This window comes from Chiloscyllium plagiosum, chromosome 6 (genome assembly GCF_004010195.1).
Source record: "Chiloscyllium plagiosum isolate BGI_BamShark_2017 chromosome 6, ASM401019v2, whole genome shotgun sequence".
Taxonomy (NCBI): domain Eukaryota; kingdom Metazoa; phylum Chordata; class Chondrichthyes; order Orectolobiformes; family Hemiscylliidae; genus Chiloscyllium; species Chiloscyllium plagiosum.
This window is the reverse complement of record NC_057715.1, coordinates 115,703,556-115,730,938: the sequence shown is the minus strand read 5'-3', so window position 1 is coordinate 115,730,938 and position 27,383 is coordinate 115,703,556. Positions and strand designations below refer to the sequence as shown.

Here is a 27,383-nt window from a genome sequence, read left to right as displayed (position 1 = left end):
TGAGGCCAGAATTGTCGATTGTTCAGCCCAAGAGCAGGAGGGCAAAGCAATTCAGCCCCTTCAGCTTATTCCATCATTCCATTGGCCCATGGCTTCCTTGAGCAGTTTAATCCACTCACTCAAATATAGCAGCACAAAACACTACTTTTGAGTAACTTTTGTAAAAGTAGAAATACGTAGAATCATAGAGTCATACAGCATGGAAACAGACCCTTTGGTCCAACCAGTCCATACTAACCACATTCCTAAACTAAATTAGTCCCATTTGCCTGCATTAGGCCCATATCCTTCCAAACCATTCCTAATCATGTACTTATGTAAATGTTGTCACTGTATCTGCATCCATCACTTCCCCTGGCAGCTCATTCCACACACAAACCACTGTGTAAACAAATGTTACCACTCCTGTCCTTTTTAAGACTTTCTCCTCTTACTTAAAAATATGCCCTCTACCTTTGAACTCTCCAACCCTAGGGACCACACCCTTGCTGTTCATGTTATCTCTGCCCTTCATGATTTTAAAAACCTCTAACAGATCACCCCTCAACCTCCTGCACTCCATTGAAAAGGTCTCAGCCTATCTAGCCTATTTTAATAATTCAAACCTTCCCAGCATTGCCAGCAACATCACGGTAAATCTTTTCTGAACCTTCTCCAGTTTAATAATATCCTTCCTATAACAGGGTGACCAGAACTGCACACAGTAATCCAGAAGAGGCCTCACCAATGTCCTGTACAACCCCAACATTACGTCCCAACTCCTATACTCAAAATTCTGAGCAATGAAGGCAAGTGTGCTAACTGACTTCTTAACCACTCGTCTACTATGTGATGCAAATTCCAAAGAATTATTTTCCTGAACCCTTATGTCTCTCTGTTCTACAACACCTGAGCAGATACATGTCACAGAGAGGTAGATCATTAGCAGATGGATATGACTGAGCATAAGGCTAAGTAAAAAGACAGAGAGTTACATGTAATACTCTTGGGGAATATGACTAATTGTTCTGTTCAGTACAGTTCAGTACTAATTGTTCTGTACTACATTCCTTCCATTTAAGGTAACGCTATTATCTAAAGGCAATCACAGCTTATAATGCCATTGAAATAATTCACAAAAGTAGGGAGACACTGACCTAGGCTAACATTGATACCCTCAGCAAACTGGTATGATGAGGTGCCACCTTGAATTGAATGGCTTGCTTGGCTATTTCAGAGGGCAGTTATGAGTCAACCTCATTGCTGTGGGTCTGGACTCACATATAGGCCAGACCGGGTAAGGACGGCAGATTGCCTTCACCTGAAGGACATTAGTGAACCGGGTGGGGTTTACACAACAATCTATGGATAATTTCACAGATCACTGCTGCTGAGATTTGCTTCCAATTCCAGAACTTATTCACTGATTTTCAATTTCACCGTAGTGGGATTTGAATCATGTCTCCACTGCATCCGTCTGGGTCTCTGCACCACTAGCCCAGTGACATTGTCATCTCCCCCATATTGAAGGTCCCCGTTCACATGTAGGAAAAGAATTCACTCAAAGGCCAAAAGAGGATTTGCGATCGGGGCAGTAGATGATCAAGCAGAGAAAAACTTCAGCTAACTGAACACAGGAACAAGAGGATGCTCCCTCTCCTGAGAGAGAGATGAGAGTACAAAGACATGTAATAGTAAAATAAACACTTCTGTCACAGATTGGTCCACACATCTGATCAACAGTAGGTGACCAAGGGCGGGAAAGATCCTAGAAAGTCCAGGAGGCTTCCCAGAGAAAGAGCAGTGTACACAGGAGTGAAAATCGATAAAAAAAGGAAGACCAGCATCAGAGGCAATGCATTGTCTCTCCCTGTGTCCTGTGTCGAGGTCAGATTTGAATGAGAAATAGGTAACGCCCTCACCACTTCCCCTCCATGACTCAAGCTTTGGATTCAAGCTGTAATTTGGTTTCACTCTCTTGTTCCATCAGTTTTTTTCTCTCTTCCCCAACTCTCGGATCTGTTGTAGTCATCTTGGTTTGTTGCTCCCTTCTTAAAGACTTTTTCTTTAAGAAGTAATAGGCCATCAGGAAAAGGAGAAAGGCACTGCATTGAAACAGCATTTGCAGCCCGATATACCTGAGCAAAAAGAGAAGGTACAAAGCTGAATAGTATTGTTAATATTTTTATCGTTTGATGACCCAGGGATCCTGCTCACAAAGGCAATAGTCATATGACAATACAGACTTTTGACAAATGACAAATGACAAATTTTGCCCAATTTTCATCACTCATTCATCAGGATAATTTGCAAGAATACCAATTCAAAAGGGAAATCAACATTTATACTGCATAAGAGGAGACTGCTGATACATTTGTAAGTGGACTTGCAAGTGATTAATAGAGACAATTTTCTGGAGAAGTCACCAGTTAGTGATGACTGACAGTTAACTAAAAGGTTTTCTGTTTATTTATATTCTTGTGAGTTGTCCTGAGGGTGCTAAATGAAAAAAAATTGACAAAATGTTTATTTTTTTCCAGAAAGTTAAACAAAATCAATTAACCACTCTCTTCATTTTTTCTCTTTTTTTTCTGATCCTTATGTATCTGATTATTTTCCCCATTTCCACTTTTTCGGTTTGATTCCAAAATGTAAGGGATTTTTTCCTTTCATGGAATATATCTGTCACCGGGTTGTTCATTAGGATGTGGGCATCCTTAGAAAAAGCCAAATTTGTTTCCCAACTCTAATTTCCCCTTGAGCTGACTGGCTTTCAGACAGCAATTAAGAGTCTACCGCATTGCTGCAGGTCTGGAGTCACATGTAGGCCAGACCAGGTAAGGATGGCAGATTTCCTTCCCTAAAGGGCATTAGAGAACATTTACAATTACCACCAATAGTTATGTGCTCACCATCATTGAGACCAGTTTTCAAATCCAGGTTTATCAATACAATTCAATTTTGTATCAGCTATGGTTTGAACCCATGACTCCAGAGCAGTAAGCTGGACCTCTAAATCAATCCAATGACTTTATCATCAAACCACCATCTGTCACTTATCACTGAACACTGGAATGAAAAGTGTTGGAAATAATGAAAATGGCATATTTATTATTTCCATTCTATTATTGAACCCTTGCCCCTACAAAGGAAGGCAATGATGAGCTGCCTTCTTGAAATGTGCATTTCAATAGGCAGACCCACAACATTACTGGGAAGGGAGTTCCAGATTTGATGACCCAGCGAAACTGAAGAAACAGCAATATATTTCTGAGTCAGGATAGTGACTGGCTTAGAGGGGAACTTGCACTGATCTCATATATTGGCTGCTACAATTCCTCTGGGTGATATCAGCCTGACCACAGTCATTGGTAAGGTTTTAGAGTCCACTGTTGAGGGTGAGATTGTGGACTACTTAGAAGTGCATGGTAAAATAGGGCTGAGTCAACATGGCTTCATCAAGGGAAGATCATGTCTGACAAATCTGTTAGACCTTTTTGAAGAGGTAACGTGCAAGTTAGACAAAGGAGAGTCAGTGGATGTGATCTATTTGGATTTCAAGAAGGCCTTTGACAAGGTGCTGCACGGGAGGCTGCTAAATCAGATAAGAGCCCACGGTGTTAGGAACAAGGTACTGGCATGGATGCAGGATTGGCTGACTGGCAGAAGGCAGAGTGTGGGGATAAAGGGGTCTTCTTCAGGATGGCAGCCAGTGACTAGTGGAGTTTCACAGGGGTCAGTGTTGGGACCATAATTATTCACGTTATACATTAACAATCTGGACAAAGGAACTGAGGGCATTGTTGCTAAGTTTGCAGTTGACAGAACATAGGTGGAGGGACAGGTAGTGTTGAGGAAGTGAGAAGGCTAGGAGAATGGGCAAGAAAATGGCAGATGGAATACCATGTAAGAAAGTGCAAGCTTATGCACTACCGTTGGAAGAGTAGAGGCATAGACTATTTTCTAAATAGAGAAAGACTTTGGAAATCTGTAGCACAAAGGAACTTAGGAGCCCTAGTTCAGGATTCTCTTAAGGTAAATGTAGGGTTCAGTCATCAGTTAGGAAGTCAAAAGCAATGTTAGTGTTCATTTCAATAGGGCTAGAATACAAGAGCAGAAATATACTGCTGAGGCTCTGTAAGGCTCTCGTTAGACTGCATTTGGAATATTGCGAGCAGTTTTGAGTCCTGTATTTAAGGAAGAATGTGTTGTCCTTGGAGGGAGGGGGGAGTCCAGAGGTGGTTCACCAGAATGATCCCAAGAATGAAGGACTTGTCATTGGAGGATCAATTAAGGACTCTGGGTCTGTACTAGATGGAGTTTAGAAGAATGAGGAGGGAGACTTGTTAAAATGTACAGAATACTGAAAGGCCTGGATAGAGTGGGCTTGGAGAAAGTGCTTCCACCATTAGGAGAGATTAGGACCCAAGGACCCAACCACAGGCTGAAGGGATGACTCTTCAGAACTGAGATAAGAAGGAATTTTTTTCAGCCAAAGAGGGGTGAATCTGTGGAACTCATTTTTCCACAGACCTATGAAGGCCAAATAATTGAGTGTATTCAATGGGGATGAAGGGCAGAAGTGGCATTGAGAATCATATCAGCCATGACTGAATGGCAGAGCAGCATCAAGGGGCTGAATGCCCTATTCCTGTTCTTATATCTTATGGACACATGATACAGATCGTGGCTTTAAAAAGTGTAGTCAAACCAGCCTTAATAAGTGTCTTGTCAATGGAAAGGTTATGTCACAGCAGTGAGCATACCTGACCCGGAAGAGGTCGAGGTTATAGTATCTGCAGGCTGCCTTTTTGCTGCATTTCGTTTCCCAGTGGATGCAGGTGGTGTCAATTGCACTTCCATACAGGATTGGTCCTGGCAACCAAGCTGTAGAAGAAAATCACAATGAGAACATATGTAATGTGGTTCATAATACTCTGAGTGTCCTAGACACATTCAAGCAACATTGACAATGGTGCTACATTCACATTCCTCCAACAGCCCCGTGTACACTCTACCCCCATCACTGACTCTACCCATCCATTTAACCCCCATCCCACAGCCCCGTGTACACTCTACCCCCATCACTGACTCTACTCACCCATTTAGACACTCATTTCATGTGAAATTCTCTTCCTCAGTATGTAGTGGGGGCTGGGTTTTTTAATTTATTCAGGATTGAGTTAGATCCATGTTTGACTGTCAAGGGAGTCAAGGGTTGCAGAGGGTGGATAGACAGGAATGTAGAGTTGAAGCCACAAATGAGCTGTGATGCTATCACATTGTGGGGCAGGAATCACTGGTAGGGCTGGATGGCCTACTGCTGGTCCAATTTTTCCTTTGTTCCATTTAATCTTCTTTAATGAGCCATTTGAAAAGAAGACTTTTCCACTTAGTGAGTAGTTAGGGTTTGGAATGCACTGCCTAAATGTGGTGTGAGCCAGTTCAATTGAGACATTCAAGGGGGACATTGGATGGTTATTTGGATGGAAATGATAATGTAGGCATATAGGGGCAAGGTAAACGGTTGATTCTGGGTAACCAATGCAGATACAATGAGCTGAATGACCTCTTTCTGTGCCATTACAATTCAGTGATTCTGTGATATAGAAAATGAACCTTATTGGATATTCACACCAAATTGTGAAGTTGACTTTCATTAAGTTAGACAAGAGAGAAATCAGGAAACACCTCTCAACAGAAAGGGGAAATGGAAATATTCAACCTAATTCGCTATGAGTTTGGTGTCAATTAGTAAACTTCAAGATTGGGATTGATAGACTTTTATTTTCGTTGGGGTAAGGGTTTCAAGGAATGTGCAGCAACAGTGTGAAACTAGAATTGAACCACATATTGCAGAGCAGGATTGGGGGGGTTGAATGGCCTCCTCTAGTTGTTATGATGTCATTGAAACATGTAAGATTCTTACAGAGCCTGGCAGGCTAAATACTGAGAGGTCACTTCTTCCAGGGGAAAAATCTCAAACGAGGGATCTCTCACTGACCTTTAACATGGAGTTAGATCAAGGTAACTTTGTACTTACCCAGAACTCGGAACAGCATGAATTGAATCCCAATCGCCAAAGATTTATCTTCAGGCTTCACTGACCTGAAATCAACAAATGAAAAAGCATTTACAAAGGACAAGAGGAGGCAGTGGTGTAGTGAGAATCTCACTGGCAATTCAGACCTTCAGGCTAATGTTCTCGGGACTTTTATTTTTCTTTATTCCTTCATAGGATGTGGGCATCACTGACAAGACCAACATTCATTGCCCATCCTTAATTGCCCAGAGAGTGGTTAAGAATCAACCATATTGCTGTGGGTCTGGAGTCACATGTAGGCCAGACCAGGTAAGGATGGCAGATTCCTTCCCTAAAGGACATTAGTGAACCAGATGGGTTTTTCATGGCAATCGACCAGGGGTTCATGTTTATCATTAGACTCTTAATTCCAGATTTCTATTGAGTTCAAATTCCATCATCTGCCACAGTGGGATTCAGACCCAGGAATCCAGAACATCATTTGGGTCTCTGGACTAAAAGTCCAGCAATAATACTACTAGACCATCGTATCCCATGGGTTTGAATTCATTAAAAATCTGGAAGTGAAAGTTAGTTTAATGACACCCAAGTAACTGTTGTTGATTTTTTGTTGTAAAAATCCGTCTGGTCCATTAATACCTTTAGGGAAGGAAATCTGCCATCATTTCCTGGTTTGACCTACATGTGACCCCAAACCCATAGCAACCTGGTCACTTCTTGACTATCTGTGGGCAATCAGAGATGGGCAATATATCCGGTGATGCCCACATCCAATGAACAAAACAGTGTTATTATTCTTTTAAATGCACATAAGAAATGTTTCGGTCCAAGGCTGTGCTGCTCTATAATGAGTTTGTCCAGTCAGATCATTTATAAAATTATATGGACTATGCAGCAAAGAGTGGGTCCATATTGCTCCAACTAAATGATACTAGATCCCACATTAGCGTCCTCCTATTGTACTGGCTGAGCCTTTCAGTTGATCAGCATTCCTAACCTGCTTAGTTCAGTTTGCCAGTTTATCTCATGGCTGAGTGATGCCAATGGCTTGGGTTCAGCTTCCACCACCAGTTGAGGTTACTATGAAGGACTCTTCTTCTTAACGTCTCCTCTTGCCTAACAAGAGAGCAGCCCTATGGTCTGGTAGGACTATGGTGACTTCACTGATACTCCCAAAAATCCTATCCTTGGTCTTTGTCTCTTTCACTTCTGCATGGTGAACCTCAACAACATCTTCCAAGTTAGCTTGACCTCTCCACCATCTCTTGAAGAAATGTCTTCACCCAGAGAGCTGATAGAAACCTCCACCACAGGCAGTGGTTGACATCAAAATGTTGCATATTTTCAAGAAGGAGATAGACGTAGTTCTTAGATCTAAAGGGATCAAAGGGTGTGGGGGAGGAAGCAGGAATAGGGGACTGAGTTGGTTGGTTGGCCATGATCACATTGAATGGCGGAGTAGGCTTGAAGGGCTGAATGGCCTACCCCTGTTGCTATTCTCTATTTTCTCTCACAACTTCATCATTGTAAATTGCCAGACTGACACCTAGTGAATTGGATAAACAGGAAATTTCTTCTATTAATTATTGGTAGATTAAAGCCACGGTCTTTAGACCCTGCCACAAACTCTTTCCGGAGACAGATGCAGTCTGTATTCCCTAGTACTTAGAAGAGTATGAGGTGATTTGATTGAAACATATAAATCCTGCGGAGGTCCTGACAGGGTTGATGTAGAGGGGATGCTTCCCCTTGTAGAAGAATCTAGAATGAGGGGTCACTGTTTCAAACTCAGGAACCTCCTTTTAAGAAAGAGAATTTCTTCTCACAGAGGATCATCAGCCTCTCTCTGCATGAAACGTGGTGGAATGACAGCGTTTTTTAATACAGAGGTGTATAGGTTCTTGAGAAGCAAGGCAGTGAAAGGCTATTGGGGTTAGTCTTGAACGTGGGATCAATTGAAGCAAGCTTGAAGCGTTGGTCTTCCTCACCTCCTACTCATATGTGAGACAATTCAAACAATCCCTCTTCCTGGCAAATGTCTGAAACTAAATGGGATTGTTTCCCATCTTGGTGTCACATTTGAGATAGAATCATAGAATCCCTACGCTGTAGAAAGAAGCCATTCATCCCATCGAATCTACACCAATACTCCAAAGAGCATCCCACCCAGACCCTGCATTTCCCATGGCTCATCCACGTAACCTGTACATCCCTGGACACAATGGGGAATTTAGTATGGCCAATCCATCTAATCTGCTCATCTTTGGACTGTGGGAGAAAAGCCACACAAATATGAGTGCAATGTTTAGAATGATGTCAACCAGGTGGATCTCATAGATTATGAGTTCCCTAATTGGGGCTGTTAACCTGGACCAATCAGGAGCCCTGGCTGACAGGTATAAACAGGAGTGTCCGTTCTCTGTACTGGCTGGCTCTGAGCCAAATGGATCAGTGTCAGGTACTTGCACGTGAAAATAGAGGGTGACTTGGTGATGGATTACCGGCCTTCATGGAGTTATTTCAATGTGGAGAACATGCTAACTCCATACAGTCACCCAAGATTGGAATCAAACCCAGGCCCTGGCACTGTGAGGCAACAGAGAGCCACTATTCCATGTTGATATAGCCTATGCCATTGCTAAAACTGCCTATTTATGCCACCAAAAATATCTTCTGACGCAGTCCCTGCCTCAGCAACTTTTGCTGCTGAACCCTTTCTTAATACCTTCTTTATCCCCAGATCTGGCTCTTCCAATGCATTTTAAGCCAGCCTCCTGCTCTTGATAAGCTCAAACTCATCCCAAACTCTGCTGCTGATATCCTTTTTCACACCTAGTCCTGTTCCCCTACAGCCCAACCCCACTTACTGATCTAAATTGGTTTCTGGTGAGACAGCACCTCAACTTTAAAAGTTTTATCATCCCTTTCAAATCCCTCCGTGGCCTCTTCCCTCTCTACCTCTGCAACCTCCTCCATTTCCAGAACTCTGCAAGATCTCTGCGTTTCTCTAATTCCTCCCGATAGACACTCAACTCCTTGGCAAAAGTCGAAATACAATTCAATGAATATGCAGTTAAGCTTTTGGAGAAGCCAAGCACAAAAGATAGGAGGAGATATAGACCATAGGCCCCTGGAACCTGCTCCACCATTCAATAAAATCACGTCTCACCTATTAGTGTTTTGAATTCAAAATCCCATCTACTCTCTATAAATCTCTGTTCCGTGGCCCGACAAGGATCAATCCATCTCCACAGTAAAAGCATTCAATGACCTTCGCCTCCACTGCCTTCTAAGGCAGAGAGGTCGAAAGTTGCCTCATGTAGCTGTGCCCTCAATAATGAGATAAGAGGGACTCTGCTGGAAGTTTGGAACCAAAGCAACCAGATCATCTGTACAATCATCAGTTCTTGTGTTGGTAATGAAACCTGATCCAAAGAAACTCCATGAGGTCTGGTCTGAAATTTTCTGTCAAATAGGTGCACCCACACTGAAACACTTTCCCCCAGAGACACTGCTAATGCAGGAGATGATGCTGTGGCTTTAAGAGGTCATCTTATCCTGTTTTTTTTTTAAGAGAGGCTTTAAGGCAGAGGTACTGAGCAGTGTACCAAAACCACTCAAGTAAACAGCTTGTGAAGCCTTGGGTTTTTTTCTTAAAGTTGAAACAATAGAAGCAGCCTGGCTGGGTGTGGCCACCTCTCACAGACCAGGATTTCTAGTTTGCTTTAATTTTTAGGGTTAGATTTAGGCAGTAGCTGTCATGGGCTTGAAGAAGTAGAAGTTATTTTTCCTTCTCGATTTCAGCCAACGCTGGGAGTTCTCTTCTTAAGTGACGAATTGCCGGTGAGACAAAACCTGTTTTGCCTTTTTGCCAAAGGGTTTGTTTATGGGATGTTACTATATTGGAACAGTTAATTAGTAATGGTTACTGTATCTAGTATTCTGTTAAGTTTTCCAGTGGAGTTAAGCCATTCTAGACTCCTCTTTCTTCGGTTGCATTTTAACTATAGTGTTTAAATAAATTTCATTTTCGCTTAACGTCGGGTTGTTTGACCAGCCGTATTTCATTTGGAATACGGCATTGTACATTTACTTGTAAAAATAAGAAAAAAGTTGGCATCTAGGCTATTATCTTAAAATATTTTGAAGGGGTCCGATCTCATATTTCAGCCAACGCTGGGAGTTCTCTTCCTAAGTGACGAATTGCCGGTGAGACAAAACCTGTTTTGCCTTTTTGCCAAAGGTTTTGTTTATGGGGTGTTACTATATTGGAACAGTTAATTAGTAATGGTTACTGTATCTAGTATTCTGTTAAGTTTTCCAGTGGAGTTAAGCCAATCTAGACTCCTCTTTCTTCGGTTGCATTTTAACTACAGTGTTTAAATAAATTTCATTTTCGCTTAACGTCGGGTTGTTTGACCAGCTGTATTTCATTTAGAATACGGCATTGTACATTTACTTGTAAAAATAAGAAAAAAGTTGGCATCTAGGCTATTATCTTAAAATATTTTGAAGGGGTCCGATCTCATAGAGTCATAGAGATGTACAACATGGAAATAGACCCTTCAGTCCATGCCAATCAGATATCTCAACCCAATCTAGTCCCACCTGCCAGCATGTGGCCCATATCCCTCTAAACTCTTCCTATTCATATACCCCTGGTCCATAACACAGGGCAGTGGAGAGGAAAGCAATGGAAAGGAGCTGTTCACTTAATGAGACAGTGCAGACATGATGGGCCGAATGGCCCATTTCTATTCCACAACAATTCTGTCGTTCTGAAACTGCCAATGTAAAATCCAACTTCTGCACCAAGATCAAACATAAATGGGCCCAATAAAGTTTGACCAGCCTGGCTTGAAATTCCCAAAATCAAAAACAAAAAGAGCTAAATAATGGAAATAACTCACCTCAGGACCAAGATGAAAGAAGGTGTTTGGCAAAATGTGGCTACAAAACCAGCCAAGGTCAGGAAGATCATAAAAGGCAGGAGGAGCTTGTAGCAGCCACTGCCACAGGAGCCAGGCTTCACCAGGGTTTGAGCCGAAACACAGGAACAATTGGCATAATTCTTTGAAGAGAGAAAGACACACAAAGAGGCAAGTTAACTTCTCAAAGGGGTTCCTTTAGCGAGTTCATTTACAGGATGTGGGTATCACTAAGTGACGGTCTCAGAGGGTAACATTCTCACTCTGAATCACAAGGCTTTGGGTTATTTTTATTCGTTCACAGAATGTGGGCATCATGTGTATCCCTAATTACCCTTAGGGCAGTTAAGCGTCAACCCCGTTGCTGTGGGTCTGGAGTCATAAGAGGGCCAAATCAGGTAAGGATGGCAGATTTCTTTCCATAAAAGGCATGGGTTTTACACCAATTGACAGTGGGCACCGTTAGATTAGCTTTTTACTCCAGCTTTTCGTTGAATTGAAATGTCATCATCTGCCTTAAAATCACAAGGCATAGGAGCATAAGTAGGCCATTTGGCCCATCAAGTCTACTCTGCCATTCAAAGAGATCATGGCTGATTTGGTAATCCTCAACTCCACTTTCCTGCCTTTTCCCCTTAGCCCTTCATTCCCGACCTGTTTAAAAATGTGTCTGAGTCAGTCTAACTGATCCAGCCTCGACAGCCCTCTGCAGTAAAGAATTGCTCAGATTCACAACCCTTTGAGAGAAGAAATTCCTCCTCATCTCTGTCTTAATCTAATTCCCCTTTGCTCTGAGACTATACCTGCTGGTCCTAGACTCTCCCATGAGGGGAAACATCCTGTCATTTCTGTCTAAGATGAAGGGGAATTTCTTCTCTAAGAGAGTGAGAATCTTTGGAACCCATTGTTACAGAGAGCTGTGGGGACAGAGTCCTTTTGTATATTTAAGGCTGAGTCAGATAGATTCTTGAAAGGTTGTGGAATCAAGTGTTAATGCAGGAAAGTGGTCATGAATGTTGGATCTACCATCATCCTATTGAACGGTGGCTCAGGCTTGAGGGGCCGAATGGCCTACTTCCATTCCTATTCCTTTGTGTGCTTTGTTTTGAAATTATGTCTCCTGGTCTTCAACACCTTCCTGGTGGGATCTGAAGCTTAGTCCTTACAACATTAATCTATGTCTCTGCATCACTAGACCAGTGACATTGTCATCTTGCCCCATAATCATTATACCATTCCCCTGGGGTTCCTGATTACTAGCCCAGTGGCATTACCACAGCACCACCATCTTTTCCATCAAGTCCCAGTCCAGAATTTGAGCACAGAGATCAAAGCTGATCGAAGGTTTTGGATGTGATATTAAAACAAGGCCACATCTCTCTGCTTAGCTGGATTTTAAGATGTTGCACTATTCGAACAAAATCAGGAGACTTATCCCCTGTTCTCCAGCCAATATTGATCCTTCAATCAATATTTAGGATAAAATCATCGAGTTATTACTACATTGTTATTTATGGGACAACTTAGCAGCCTTGTTTTCTGGGTTATAACAGTGACTACACAAGGCAATAGTGTAGTGGTATTACTACTGAACTGTTAATTCAGTGATACAAGTAATGCTCTGGGAACCTGAGTTCAAGTCCCACCATGGCAGATAGTGGAATTTGAATTTAATTTTAAAAGTCTAATGATGAGTTGATTGTGGTTAAAAGCCCATCTTGTTCACTAATGTTCTTTAAGGAGGGAAACTACCATCTTTGCATAATCTGGCCTACATGTGACTCTAGACCCACAGCGATGCGTTTGACTCAACTGCCCTCTGGGCAATTAGGGATGGACAATAAATGCTGGCCTAGCCAGGGATGCCCTCTTTCTGTGAATGAATTAAAAACAATATGCCACTGCTGTAAGTATAAACAATTAGAAGCAGGAGTAGGCCATTCAGCCCCTCGATCCTGGTCTGCCATTCAATATGATCACAGCTGATCTCTTCTCAGTCTTAACTTCATAACCCTTTAACCCAGTACTATGTAAAAATCTATTTCCTCCTTAAATTTACTCAGTGTCACAGCATCCACCGCACTCTGCGGCAGTGAATTCCATAGATTCATGACCCTTTAAGAGAAGTAATTCCTCCTCAGCTTTGTCTTCCCTTATCCGAAAACTAGGAACTGTAAAGGACTTTGAGACTTTCGATGGCCATATGAAAACGCTACATAAATATCAAGGTTTTCTTTTCTTTCACTGGCAAGTTCAGCATTTGTTATCCACCCTCATAGAATAGAATCCCTACATTGTGGAAACAGACCACTTGGCCCAACAAGCCCACACCAACCCTCTGAAGACCCATTCCCCTACCCTACTACTGTACATTTACCCCTGACTAATTCACCTAACCTACACATCCCTGAACAGTATGGGCAATTCAGCATAGCCAATTAACCTGACCTGTAGATCGTTGGACAGTGGGAGGAAACCATGCAAACGCCACACAGACAGTCATCCAAGGCTGGGAGTGAATCTGGGTCCCTGCTGCTGTGAGGCAGCAGTGCTAACCACTGAGACACCGTGCTGCCCGTTACCGCCTACAAGGTTCTTCTTAAACAGCGGCTGACTCAGCTGGAATTATCTGCTCAATCTGCTCTGATTGATGTTCCACTGGCACCCCCAGCACAGTAATGAGGAGTGCCGCATGGTCAGAAATGCTGGCCTTCAGATGAAACATTAGGCGAGGTCCACATCCACCTCCAAGGTAATTGTGTAAGATCCCACTGCAGTCCAGCAAAGAAGGTCCCATGGGGTTTCCCTGGTGGCCCTGCCTATATTCATTTATTCCTTGGATGGCATGGTGACTCAGTGGTTAACACTGCTGCCTCACAGCGTCAGGGACCTGGGTTTGATCCCATCCTCGGATGACTGTCTATGTGGAGTTTGCATGTTGTCCCTGTGTTGGGTGCTCTGGATTCCTTCCACTGTCCAAATATGTGCAGGCTAAGTGGGTTAGCTATGGGAAATGCAAGGTTGCAGGGATATGGTTTGGGCTTGGGTGGGGTGCTCTTTGGAGGGTCAGTGTGAACTGAATGGCCTGCTTCTACACTGTAGGGCTTCTACTCTTGATTCTTAGTTAATGTAAAGAACAAAAGAGATTATCTGGTAAGACCACATTACCGTTAGTGGGAGCTTTTTGTCCACCAATTGATTGCTGTGTTTCCTACGTTACCATAGTGACCACACTTCAAAAGTACCTTACTGAAGGACTTTGGAACAGCTGAAGTTATGAAAGGTGCTACAGAAATGCAAATCTTTATGTCATAGAGTCATAGAGTCACAGAGATGTACAGCATGGAAACAGACCCTTCGGTCCAACCCGTCCATGCCGATCAGATATCCCAACTCAATCTCATCCCACCTGCCAGCACCTGGCCCATATCCCTCCAAACCCTTCCTATTCATACACCCATCCAAATGCCTCTTAAATGTTTCAATTGTACCAGCCTCCACCACTTCCTCTGGCAGCTCATTCCTTACACATACCACCCTCTGTGTGAAAAAGTTTTAAGGTCACCCCTCAGCCCTTTATCAACATTGAATCTACCACGGCTAAAGTTGCGAACTCAGCACTGGCCAGGGATATTTTCTGTTATAACAAGTTGACTCAGATGATTATTATATTTTGTGTTTGCTGTTGCTGGGCCTCTCTGTAATCAAACTGTGCAAGATCCGACAAGTTTGGTGAAACTATGCAAAGGAAAGGTGTGTGGGATAGCTAAACCAGTCCACCCACACTGTGTTACAACACAGAAGGTATGCAGGTATGTTAACCCATTATACTGCTTCTCTTTAGAAACCAGTAATTAAAAAGAGGCACTTACATGGGATGTGATTGTCATAGAATCCCTACAGTATGGAAGCAGGCCATTCAGCCCATCGAGTCCACACTAACCCTCCGAATAATATATCATGCAGACCCACCCCATTACTCTAACCCCATAACCGAGCATTTCCTATGGCTAACCCACCTAGTCTGCACATCGCTGGACACTATGGGCAATTTAGCATGGCCAACCCACCTTTCTGCACATCTTTGGACTGTGGAAGGAAACTCATGCAGACACGGTGAGGATGTGCATACTCCATACAGTCACCTGAGGGTGGAACTAAACCCAGGTCCCTGGCACTGTGAGGCAGTGGTGTTAACCACTGAGCCACCGTGCCACCCATTACCAATGGCAAGGTCAGAATCTGTCGCCCGTCCTTAATTGCTCTTGAATAGAGAGGCTTGCTGAGCTATTTCAGAGGGTGGTTAAGGGTCAACCATGTTTCTGTGGGTCTGTCTTTGAACATAGCACATTACAGCGCAACCTTCAATGTTGCGCCGACCTGTGGAACCAATCTTACCATCTAACCTACACTAAGAGAAAGTGAGGACTGCAGATGCTGGAAATCAGAGCTGAAAAATGTGTTGCTGGCAAAGCGCTTTTCCAGCAACACATCTAACCTACACTATTCCATTTTCATCCCTATGTCTGTCCAATGACCATTTAAATGCCCTGAAATTTGGCGAGTCTACTACTGTTGCAGGCAGAGCGTTCTACACCCCTACTACACCCTGAGTAAAGAAACTATCTCTGACATCTGTCCTATATCTATCACCCCTCAATTTAAAGCTATGTCCCCTCGTGCTAGCCATCACCATCTGAGGAAGGTGCAGGCAAGACCAGGGAAGGGACTGAAGATTCCCTTCCCTCGGGTACAGTTCCAGGAATGAAAAATCTCAGTGCTGAGGAGAGATTGAAGAAGTCAGGGGTGTCCTCCTGGGAGAGAAAATGGTTGGGTAGAGATTTGGTAGAGGTTTTCAAACTCATGAGTGAGAGTAGATAGGGAGAAGTTTTTCCCACTTGTAAAAGGATCAAGAATGAGATGGTATACATTTAAATTAATGTGCAAAACAAGCAAAGGTGAGGTGAGAAAAAACATTTTTGCTCAGCGAGTAGTTAGGGTCTGGAATGTACTGCCTGGAAATGTGGGGGAGACAGGTTCAACTGAGGCATTCAATAGGGGCACTGGATGGTTATTTAGATAGAAGTAGTGTGCAAGGATATGGGGAGAAAGGCAGGAAAATGGCACTGGGTAACAGAACCAATGCAGGCATGATGGGCTGAATGGCCTCCCTTTGTGCAGTGGCAATTGTGTGATTTTGAAAAGGGCATTAGCCAGATGGGTTTGTACAACAGATGGCATGGGCACCAATCCTGAGAGGAGCTTTCAATTCCAGATTTATTTATGCGGAATTCAAATCCCCTCAGCTGCTTTGGTGCTGACCCTGTCCCCATGACATTAACCCGAGCTCTGATTCCTGTGACATTAGACCATAAGACATAGGAGCAGAAATTAGGCCATTCAGCCCATCGAGTCTGCTCCAGCATTCAATCATGGCTGATAAATTTCTCAACCCCATTTCTCCTTGTTACCATTAATCCCCTTAATTCTCAATAACTTATCTATCTCTGTCTTAAATATCCTCAATGATCCGGCCTCCACAGCTTTCTGTGGCAGTGAGTTCCACAGATACCCCACTCTCTGGCTGAAGAAGTTTCTCCTTATCTCCATTCTAAAAGGTCTTCCCTTTACTCTAAGGCTGTGCTCTCAGGTCCTAGACTCTCCTACCAATGGAATACCTTTCCAACATCTACTCTGTCCAGGCCATCCAGTATCCCTTAAGTTTCAAGGAGATGCCCCCTCATCCTTCTAAACTCCATCGAGTGTAGACCCAGGATCCTCAACTGTTCCCCATATGTTAAGCTTTTCGTTCCTGGGACCATTCTCTGAACACGCTCCAGGGTCAATATATCCTTCCTGAGAAATGGGCCCAATACTGCGCACAATACTTTAAATGTGGTTTGACATTTGATTACCATCACACCAATTTGGTAAGGGACAGTACTCTCATTATTGATATTGTAACTGCTGATCACTATCTTTGTCAATAATTTCAGGACAATACACAGTGATAATGTCACTGGACTAGAAATGTTTCATGGTTTGGAAGTGCACATTTCAAAATCTATGATTTATTTGCAGTTAATTTGCTAAATTAGTTGCATACGATGTTTAAATTGGATTTTTTGGCAGCTTTCTAACCTGATCAAATGATAATTGCTGCATCTTTTGGCTCTCTCAAGTTTTATCATCTCCGAACATGTGTTGTTTTTCATTTCAGTGATAAACCTGTCAATGAAATATGTAACCCCAGCACAGATTAGGAGAATATTTCGGAGCACTGGCCCTGAATTACTGAGCCAGGAAAAACAGCAAGAATGGCTTTTGAGGATTGATTACAATGGCAGTAAATGGGGATAGGTGATGGGGAATCTCTTCAGGACTATGTTGACTGCAGTTATAGAGGACATTGGTGAGACCACACCTGAAGTAATGAGTGCAGGAGTGGTCTCGTTATCTGAGGAAGCATGTTCTGGCAATAGAGGGAGTGCAGGATTCCTGGTGGCAGGACTGATGTCTGAGGAGAGGTTGAATCGGTTCGGATTGTATTCATTGGCTTTTAGAAAAATGAGGTGGGGTCCCATAGAAATCTATAAAATTCTGATAGGACTAGACAGGTTAGATGGAGGAAGGATATTTCCAATGGTGGGGACATCCTGACCATGTTCAAGGATAAGGGATAAACTTTTAGGACTGAGATGAGGAGAAATGTCTTCACTCAGAGAGTGGGGAGCCTGTGGAATTCTCTGCCACTGGATGTAATTAAGAGTGAAACATTGAATGTTTTCATGAAGGGATTAGATATAGTTCTTGTGGCTAAAGGGATCAAGCAATACAGGGGGAGGGTGGGATTAGGGTAGTGAGCTTGTTGATCATATTGAATGGTGGAGCAAGCTCGAGGGGTTGAATTGCCTATTGTATTCTATGTTTATATATCTCCACATTTTGGAGAGTCACTGTTCACTTTAGCTCATAGCAGATTGGTTCACTGCAGTTCATGGGCAAGATACATCAAACTAGCTATCATTTTACAAGACTACTATTATTTTTTCACTCTTGGGATGTGAGCATCACTGGCTGGGCCAGCACTTATTGCCCATCCCTAGTTGCCCCTTGAGAAGGTGGGGGTGAGCTGCCTTCTTGAACTGCTGCAGTCCATGTGCTGTAGGTAGACCCACGATGCCGTGGGGAAGGAATTTCAGGATTTTGACCCAGTCGCAGTGATGGCTTGGCTATATATTTCCAAGGATGGTGTGTGGCTTGGAGGGGAAATTGCAGGGGATTGTGTTCCTGTGTAACTGCTGCCCTTGTCCTTCTAGATGGAAGTGGGTTTGGAAGATGCAGTCTAATGGAATTTCACTATCACAAGTCCCTTTCCTATCCTATCTACTGTGATAAGTCCCTCACTCTCTCCCCTATACCAGCCCTGACCTCATTGTGACAAATCTCTTCAACCCTGGTTGTCCCTCAACAATCATAGGTACCCTCCCCCATGCTTGCAGGTCAGAGGTCACCAAAGGTTTCAAGCATCTAAAGGGGGTTACTGCTTTTGATTATTTTCCAGATACTGTTGTTAAAACTCTGCTTTCCCCATTTTGCACTTGGTTCTGAAAATGGCCTCACTTTAACTGTGAGAGACTGCGACAGCTGAGCTGCCGAACATGGCAATCTCAACGGACATTGAACAAGCAACAAGTGGCAGGACGGAAAAATGGTGAAGCTCTGAGCGAGGGAATGAAAACAGGAAACCAATCTCCCAAATAAAACAAAAATCATTCACTTGTCAGTTACTCATTTGTCCACTTTGTTGAGTTTCTGCAAACTCCAAGCATGGATGCCTTTGCTTATGCTAAGATCTTCATGTGTTGTTTTAAAATGGTTGCATTTATACTTTCATATCGTCAAAGCTTTGCAAATTGCATCACAGCCAATCGATTACTATTAGCCATTACTGACTGGATGGCACTCTCATACCTGACTCAAATTCCCTGGATGTGTGCAATTCCAACAGCATTCAAGAAGCACAACATCATCCAGGACAAAGCAGCCAGATTAAGAGACAATCTAACCACCCCTTGAGATTCAATGGGGTTACCATCACTGAATCCCCCACTATCAAATTTCTGGGTGCTGCCATTGACTAGAAATTCAACTGGACTCACCACATAAACACACAGGCTACAAGAACAGGTCGGAGGCTAGGAATCCTGCAGCAAGTAACTCACAACCTGGCTCCCTAAAGTCTTTCCACAAGGCACAAGTCAGAAGTGTGATGGAATACTCACCACTTGCCTGCATTGAGTAAAGCTCCAACAGCCCTTGAGGAGTTTGACACTATCCAAGACAAAGTAGCCGCTTGATTGGCACTACATCCAGTAGTCCCATTCCTTCACCACCAATGCTCAGTAGCAGTCATGTGGACTAGCTACAAATTGCACTGAAGAAATTCACCAAATATCCTCAGACAGCACCTTCTAAACCCACCACTACTTCCATCTTGAATGACAAGGGCAGCAGATATATGGGAAAACCACCGCGTGCAAGTTCCCTCCAAACCACTCAGTATCCTGACTTGGAAATATACCGCCGTTCCTTCAGTGTCGCTGGGTCAAAATCCTGGAATTCCCTCCCTAAGGGCATTGTGGGTCTACCTACAGCACATGAGCTGCAGTGGTTCAGGGAGACAACTTACCCCCATCTTCTCAAGGGGCAACCAGAACAGTCAATAAATGCTGGGCCCAGCCAGGGACACCCATGTCCCAAGAGTGAATAACAAATATGGTAATAGTGAGCGTCACTTTGAGATTTGAACTTATAATCTGGGCTGACAATTCTGTGCAGCTCCAGTCACTGAAGCATTAACATGTTACACCTTAGCAACTACAGATAAAGACAGAACCTGTTTTCTGAGACATCTTTCACAATCTTAGGGTGCCCCAAAGCACAATCCAGCCATTCAATAATTATTTCAAATGTAATTGTAGGAAATGAGGAAGTCAATACATATACAGCAAGCTCCCACGAAGAGCAACACGCCAATGACCTGTTATGCTAGCGGAGGAAGAAATATTGGGGAGAACTCCCCTGTTTTTCTTCCAATCGTATCCTGTAATCTTTCCAAATTCCAGAATGGTTTAATATCACATTCACAAAAAATATACACCTCCAACAGAGCAGACCCCCCACTCCCCCTCAAAACTACACAACTTTCCTGAAACTATTTTGGGAGCACCATTGGTGTCCTTATTTAAGGAAACAAGTAGTTTTAGGAAGGTTCACTCGAGTGATGGCAGAGATTATGTAATGAAGAAGAGTGACGTAGGATGGGTCTGGATCAAAGATACTAAGAGTGACTTTTGAGGGCGTTTGACAGGGTAGGTGTTGAGAATAGATTAGAATGGTGCTGAAAAAACACAGCAGGTCAGGCAGCATCTGAGGAGCAGCAAAATTGACGTTTCGGGCAAAGCCCTTGTGAGAATATGTTTCCCCATGTGGGAGGCTAGGGGATGAAAACAGAAAACGCTAGAAAAAACTCAGCAGGTCTGACAGCATCTGTGGAGAGAGAAAAAATTCAAATCTTCCTTTATTTAATCACAAGAAATGGGCATTGCTGGTTAGGTCAATAGCTAGTGTCTTAGTCATAGAGTTGTACAACACAGAAATAGACCCTTCAGTCCAAATCGTCCATGCCAACCAGATATCCTAAATTATTCTAGTCCCATTTGCCAGCATTTGGTCCATATCCCTCTAAACCTTCCCATTCATATACCCATCCACACATGTTGTCTCAGCCTTCACCACTTCTTCTAGCAGCTCATTCCACACATACACCACCTTCTGCGTGAAACATTTGCCCTTTAGATCCCTTTAATATCTTTCATCTCTCACCTTATAGCTATACCCTTTAGTTTTGGATTCCCCTACCCCGTGAAAAAAGACCTTGGCTATTCAGCCTATCTACACCCCGGATGATTTTATAACCCTCCACAAGGTCACCCCTCAGCCTCTGACATGCAAGGGAAAATAACCCCAGCCTATTCAGCTGCTCCCTATAGCTCAAATCCCTCCAACCCTGGCAATATCCTTGTGAATCTTTTCTGAACCCTTTCAAGTTTAGGAGACCGAATTGTCGCAGCATTCCAAAAGTGGCCTATTTATTGCTCATCTCGAACTGGCCTGAGATGGGAATTATGAGTCTGTGGGATTCTCTATCTCAGACAGAAATGGAGGCGTTGAATATTTGTAATGCTGAGGTGGATGGATGAAACCAGATCAGAAATTGCTGGAGCAACTCAGCGGTTTCTGGACCTGAAACATTAACACTGTTTCTCTCTCCACAGAAGCTGCCAGACCTGGCAATTTCTCAGTTTCTCCAGCAATTTCTTTTCTTTTCAGATTTTGCAGCACTTTGCTTTTGAGGTCGATCGATTCTTGACAAACGAATCAAAGGGGTCAGGCAAGAAAGTGGAGGTCAGGCCACAATCTAATCAGTCAGAGGAACTGTTTGAGTGAAGTTCACAGCACAGAAGCAGATAAGTGTATTGCTTTTAAGTGGGACCTACAGACAGTCTGCAGTAGTGAGTAGAGTGGGTTCTTTCTTGATTACATGTTTTTTGAGATATGTCTCTTGATTAGACTTAAAATATAAGACATAACTAATAATTTAACCTGGGGCAGTGTTTTGTAGAGGAATAAGATGGTGTTATTTTCTGGGTCTGTAGATTGTGAAGGAGCAAAAATGGCCTTTAGTAGAGTGATATGCGCTTCTTGTCAAATGTGGGAGTTTAAAGGGAGTTTAAGCGTTACTGCCATTAATGCTATGTCTGCCATAAATGCTGTTAGTTGCGAATCTTATCAGATCAAATGGATCGGTTGGAGAGACAGTTAGAAGCAATGAGGAATTTGCAACAGCAACAGTATGTGATGGATGGCAGTTATAGGAAGGGGGGAAAGTCTCAGATACAGTCACATAGATGGGTTAACTCCAGGAAGGGTAAGAGAGGTTGGCAGCTCGTGCAGGAGCCTTCTGTGGCTATACCCATTTCAAACAAGTATGCTGTTTTGGAAAATGTAGGGGGTGATGGATTCTCAGGGGAACGTAGCAAGAACAGCCAAGTGTCTGGTATTGAGGTGTGCAATTCTGATCTCCTTCCTATCAGAAAGATGTTGTGAAACTTGAAAGGGTTCAGAAAAGATTTACAAGGATGCTGTCAGGGTTGGAGGATTTGAGCTATAGAGAGAGGCTGAGCAGGCTGGGGCTATTTTCCCTGGAGCGTCGGAGGCTGAGGGGTGACCTTATGGAGGTTTACAAAATTATGAGGGGCATAGATAGGATAAATAGACAAAGTATTTTCCCTGGGGTCGGGGAGTCCAGAACTAGAGGGCATAAGTTTAGGATGAGAGGGGAAAAACATAAAAGGGATCTAAGGGCCAACGTTTTCACACAGAGGGTGGTGCGTGTATGGAATGAGCTGCCAGATGGGTACATGAATAGGAAGGGTTGGAAAGATATGGGCTGGCTGCTGGCAGGTGGGACTAGATTGGGTTGGGATATCTGGTTGGCATGGACAGGTTGGACCGAAGGGTCTGTTTCCATGCTATACATCTCTATGACTTTATGATCATATTGAATGGTACAGCAGACATAAGGGGCCGAATGGCCTGCTCTAGCTTCATTGGCAGATAGAAACAGAGAATAGAAATAAAGGGATTGTTTTCCAAATGGCGGGCAGTGACTAGTACCACAGGGATCAGAACTAGCTCTTCACAATACCTCAGATATTGACAATACACATTAATGATTTGGATGAGGGAACTAAATGTGAAATCTCCAAATCTGCAGACAACACAAAGCTGGGTGGGAAGATGATCTTTGGTGAATTTCTTAAGTGCAATTTGTACAACAAGACCTGGGTGTCCTTGTGCACCAGTCGCTGAAGGTAGACATTGCAGGTACAGCAGGCGGTGAAGAAGGTAAATGGTATGTTGGCCTTCATAGTGAGAGGATTCATGTACAGGAGCAGGGATGTGCTGCTGCAGTTGTACAGTGCCTACTCAAATCATTGAGATCACATCTAGAATATTAGGTGCAGTTTTGGTCTCCTTATCTGAGGAAGGATGTTCTGGCAATGGAGGGAGGCAGCAAAATGTTCACCAAATTAGTTCCTGGGACGGCAGGACCGACACATGAGGAGAGGATTCCATTCGCCGTAGTTCAAAAGAATGAGGGGGATCTTGTAGAAATATATAAAATTCTAACAGGACTAGACAGGGTAGACACAGGATGGATGTTAACGATGACTGGGGAGTCATCAGAGAACCAGAGGGTCACAGTCTTAGGATACAGGGTAAACCATTTAGGACTGAGATGAGGAAAAATATTTTCACCCAGAAAGTGGGGAGCCTGTGGAATTCTTTACCACAGAAAGCATTTGATGCTAAAGCATTGAATGTTTTCAAGAAGGAGTTAATATAGTTCATAGGCTAAAAGGATCAAACAGTATGGCGGAAAATCAAGAACAGGCTATTGACTTGGATGATCATAATGAATGGTCAGTAGATCAAAGGGCTGAATGGCCTATTAGCTATGTTTTTATGTATATGTGCTGACCAGGCTAGAATATGTGCTAACAGCTCTGGAGTGAGATTCAAACCCCCAACCTTTAGACAAGTGCACTGCCACTGAGCCACAGGTGTCAACTCGCCATCAGTTATGTCCCTCACAGCATCATAGCTCAGGCATCAGAGCTCAGAACCATCTCAACCAAACTTACCACAACTTTTGCATCAGTTTCGAAGGAGGCAGACATGCAGCCCGCGTGGCACGGAGACACAAATTCGATGCCATCTGTTGTACAAACTGGATTGTAAGCCTGATCCTTACAGGAGCATCCTCGATTACAGCTCAGTTCCAAGCCAGATGTCCTGGACAGTGATGACAGAAGCAGTTTTAAGACAATATAACTCCAATTCCCCTTGATCTCAATGTCTTTGTGAAGGGAACACATTTTTACCAACTGTCCCAGGGTCAAGAAAGGCATTGACTTCGATACAGAATCAATCGGTGGATTTACTGGATGGCTACAGCACAGAAGGAGGGCATTCAGGCTGTCTTGTCTATGCTGGCTCTCCAAAACAGAAAGTTATCTTGTGCTCCCCCATGAGCTCATATCTTCTTCCTTTTCAGCTAATAATCCAATTCCTTTGTCAGTGCTTCAACCTGCCTTCCCCACACTTTCAGACACTACATCCCAATCCCTAACCACTCGGGTGAACCTGCCTCCCCCACACTCTCAGACATTACATCCCAATCCCTAACCCTTCAATTGAACCTGCCTCCCCCCATATTCTCAGACAGTACACTCCAAACCCAGAGATGTGAGGACTGCAGATGCTGGAAAACCAGAGTCAATAAAGTGTGGAGTTGGATAAAGCACAGCAGGTCAGGCAGCATCAGAGGAGCAAGAGAGTTGACATTTCAGGTCAGGACCCTTTATCAAGATGAATAGTCCCAACCTGAAACATCGACTGTTCTGCTCCTCTGTTGCTTTAGCCAGCTCTACGCTTTATCGACTCCCACATTCCAGACCCGAGCAAGTCACTCCTTGAAATGGTTCCTTCTCATGTCCCCATTGCTTCCTTGGAGGAGAAAGTGAGGTCTGCAGATGCTGGAGATCAAAGTTGAAACTTTATTGCTGGAACAGCACAGCAGGTCAGGCAGCATCCAGGGAACAGGAGATTCGACGTTTCGGGCACAGGCCCTTCTTCAGGAAGGTCATTCCTGAAGAAGGGCCTGTGCCCGAAACGTCGAATCTCCTGTTCCCTGGATGCTGCCTGACCTGCTGTGCTGTTCCAGCAATAAAGTTTCAACTCCCCATTGCTTCCTTGGCCAATCACCTTCAATTAGTGCCCCCTGGCTCTTGATCCTCGCACCAATGGGTACAGGCTTCTTCCCATCAGCTCCAGCCAGGACTCTCATGTTTTTTGAAAGCCTCCTTTCAATCCTCCTTCTATATCAATGGGACTGCTACACCTAGTAACTTTCCAACCCCGAAAAATGATGCTGTCACTGGGCCGAAATTCTGGGACGTTCCCAAAATGGCTGAGCCAGCAGCACAGTTTGAGTCACCTTGCCAGTGGCACCTATGTCCAGTGAAAGACCAAAATTTTTAAAAACACTCCTCATTTTCTTTGTGCCAATAGCAATAGAGACAGGCATTACTCAGCAAACATTCAGGGTCACCTTTAGGAACATCTCAGTGTGGAGTGTGCATTTACCTATTCAAGGTACTCCGGTTGTCGTTTATTCCAGCAACTACCTGCGTTGAACAGCCGAGGAACAAGAGTGGCGTAGTCGCACAGATAGAGGCAAAGATGGCGGCAAAGCACATGATGGCTGAGCCCCTGAGACTCATTTGGAACCTCCTCATGATAGCCCCACCTATTAGGATTCCAAGAACTGCTCCAGGGACATGGATGCTTCCTTGAAACAGAGGAAATGGAAGAGTTAAAAATGGAAGAACCAAACTGATTGTCTATTACCTGGCGTCAATCAAGTGACAGCACCAATGCAAACATTAGGTTAGTATTGGGGTCCAGCATTACAAATGAAAGTCTCAAACTGGATGGAGGCAGGAGCTCTATTTTAGTCCAAACTGTAATCACATAGGGACCACAGCAGCCGATTTGTGCTCAGCCATGTGGCCTCTGCTCATCACAGAATGGGATCTCGTATTGCCCCATTACAGGACAGATGGGGCCAACGGTCACCCTGCTGCAGGAAGGGTGTTGTTAAACTGGTCAGGGTGCAATAAAAAATTTACAACCTTACCAAAACTGGAGGGTTTGAGTTATAAGGTCGAGGCTGAACAGGCTGGACTGTTTTCCCTATAGCGTAGGACGCTGAGGGGTGACCTCATAGAGGTTTATAAAATCATGAGGGGCATGGATAGGGTGAATACACAAGGTCTTTACCCTGGGGTGGGGAGTCTAAAAATTGAGGGCATAGGTTTAAGATGGGAGGAGAAAGATATAAAAGGGACCTGAGGGGTAACATTTTCACACAGAGGGTAGTGCATGTATGGAATGAGCTGCCAGAGGAAGTGGTGGAGGCTGGTATAATTACAACATTTAAAAGGCATCTGGATGGGTATATGAATAGGAAGGGTTTGGAGGGATACGGGCCAAATGCAGGCAACTGGGATTGGTTCTGTTTTGGAAACCTGGTCTGCTTGTACGAGTTGGGCCGAAGGGTCTGGTTCCATGCTGTTTGACTCTAGGGACCTTTGTACCTAAGATTGTGCCAGAAGAAGCCTCTTATACACTTTTCAGTGCACTCAACTGAGTACATTTGACAATAAAGCTAATTCTAATTCTAATTCTAATTCTAATTCTATGCCTCTGCCGAATATCTCACATGAAATTAAGGCACCCCTGTCAGTGCAGCACTCCACCGGAACTGGCACCATCAGTGTCAGCTTGAAAGTCAAGGGGCAGCAATGGCCTAGTGGTGTTACTACTGGACTATTAACCCAGATAATGATCGGAGGACATGGGTTCGAATCCTTTAGCGACTGACGTTGGAATTTGAATTGAAGCAACCAAAGGTCAAACTGGAATTAAGAATCTAATGATGACCATGGAGCCACTGTTGATTGTCAGAAAACCAATTTGGTTCATTAATGTCCTTTAGGGAAGGGAATTTGCCATTCAGAATTAATTATTGTGCAATTGTGACTTCAAGGCTGGAAAATGGGGCAGACTTGATGGGCCAAAGGGCCTTTTTCTGTGCACTGGATGTCTATGAGTCTATCGTTAACTCAGTCTGGATTATAATCCAGATCTACAGCAATTTGATTGACTCTTAACTGTCTAGCTATATGTTCAGTTACAACAATCACTCCAAAGTCTACCTACAGCACATGGACTACAGTGGTTGAAGAAAGCAGCTCACCATCACCTTCTCGAGGGCAACTTGGGACAGCATGAGCTGGAGTAACCAGTGACATCCATGCCCCATGAATGAATAGAAAATTTTTTAAAAATTGTTCATATCTCTAGACTGGGGCTTGAAGCCCCACCTTATTGAAACTGTTGACACCTGGAGATGGGAGATTCCTGGACGTGGATTCTGGATTATTGATGCTGGAAGAGCACAGCAGTTCAGGCAGCATCCGAGGAACAGGAAAATCGACGTTTCGGGCAAAAGCCCTTCATCAGGAATACAGGCAGAGAGCCTGAAGGGTGGAGAGATAAGTGAGAGGAGGGTGAGGGTGGGGAGAGAGTAGCATAGAGTACAATGGGTGAGTGGGGGAGGGGATGAAGGTGATAGGTCAGGGAGGAGGGTGGAGTGGATAGGTGGAAAAGAAGATAGGCAGGTAGGACAAGTCCGGACAAGTCATGGGGACAGTGCTGAGCTGGAAGTTTGGAACTAG

General features: G+C 43.8%; 1 protein-coding gene across 3 annotated transcripts in view; it reads right to left on the bottom strand.

The window, feature by feature from the left end:
- Positions 1–312: 312 nt before the first annotated feature.
- Positions 313–27,383, bottom strand: part of slco2b1 (solute carrier organic anion transporter family, member 2B1) — a 94,805-nt gene continuing 67,734 nt past the window's right edge. For all 3 annotated transcript variants that reach the window (XM_043692506.1, XM_043692507.1, XM_043692508.1), the window contains exons 10-15: positions 25,228–25,432; positions 23,724–23,874; positions 10,933–11,093; positions 6,023–6,087; positions 4,746–4,866; positions 313–2,117 (exon numbers count right to left, since the gene is read on the bottom strand). In XM_043692506.1, coding sequence (XP_043548441.1) covers positions 1,919–2,117; positions 4,746–4,866; positions 6,023–6,087; positions 10,933–11,093; positions 23,724–23,874; positions 25,228–25,432 — 902 coding nt within the window. In that variant the 3' untranslated portion in view covers positions 313–1,918. The remainder of the gene's footprint in view (positions 2,118–4,745; positions 4,867–6,022; positions 6,088–10,932; positions 11,094–23,723; positions 23,875–25,227; positions 25,433–27,383) is intronic.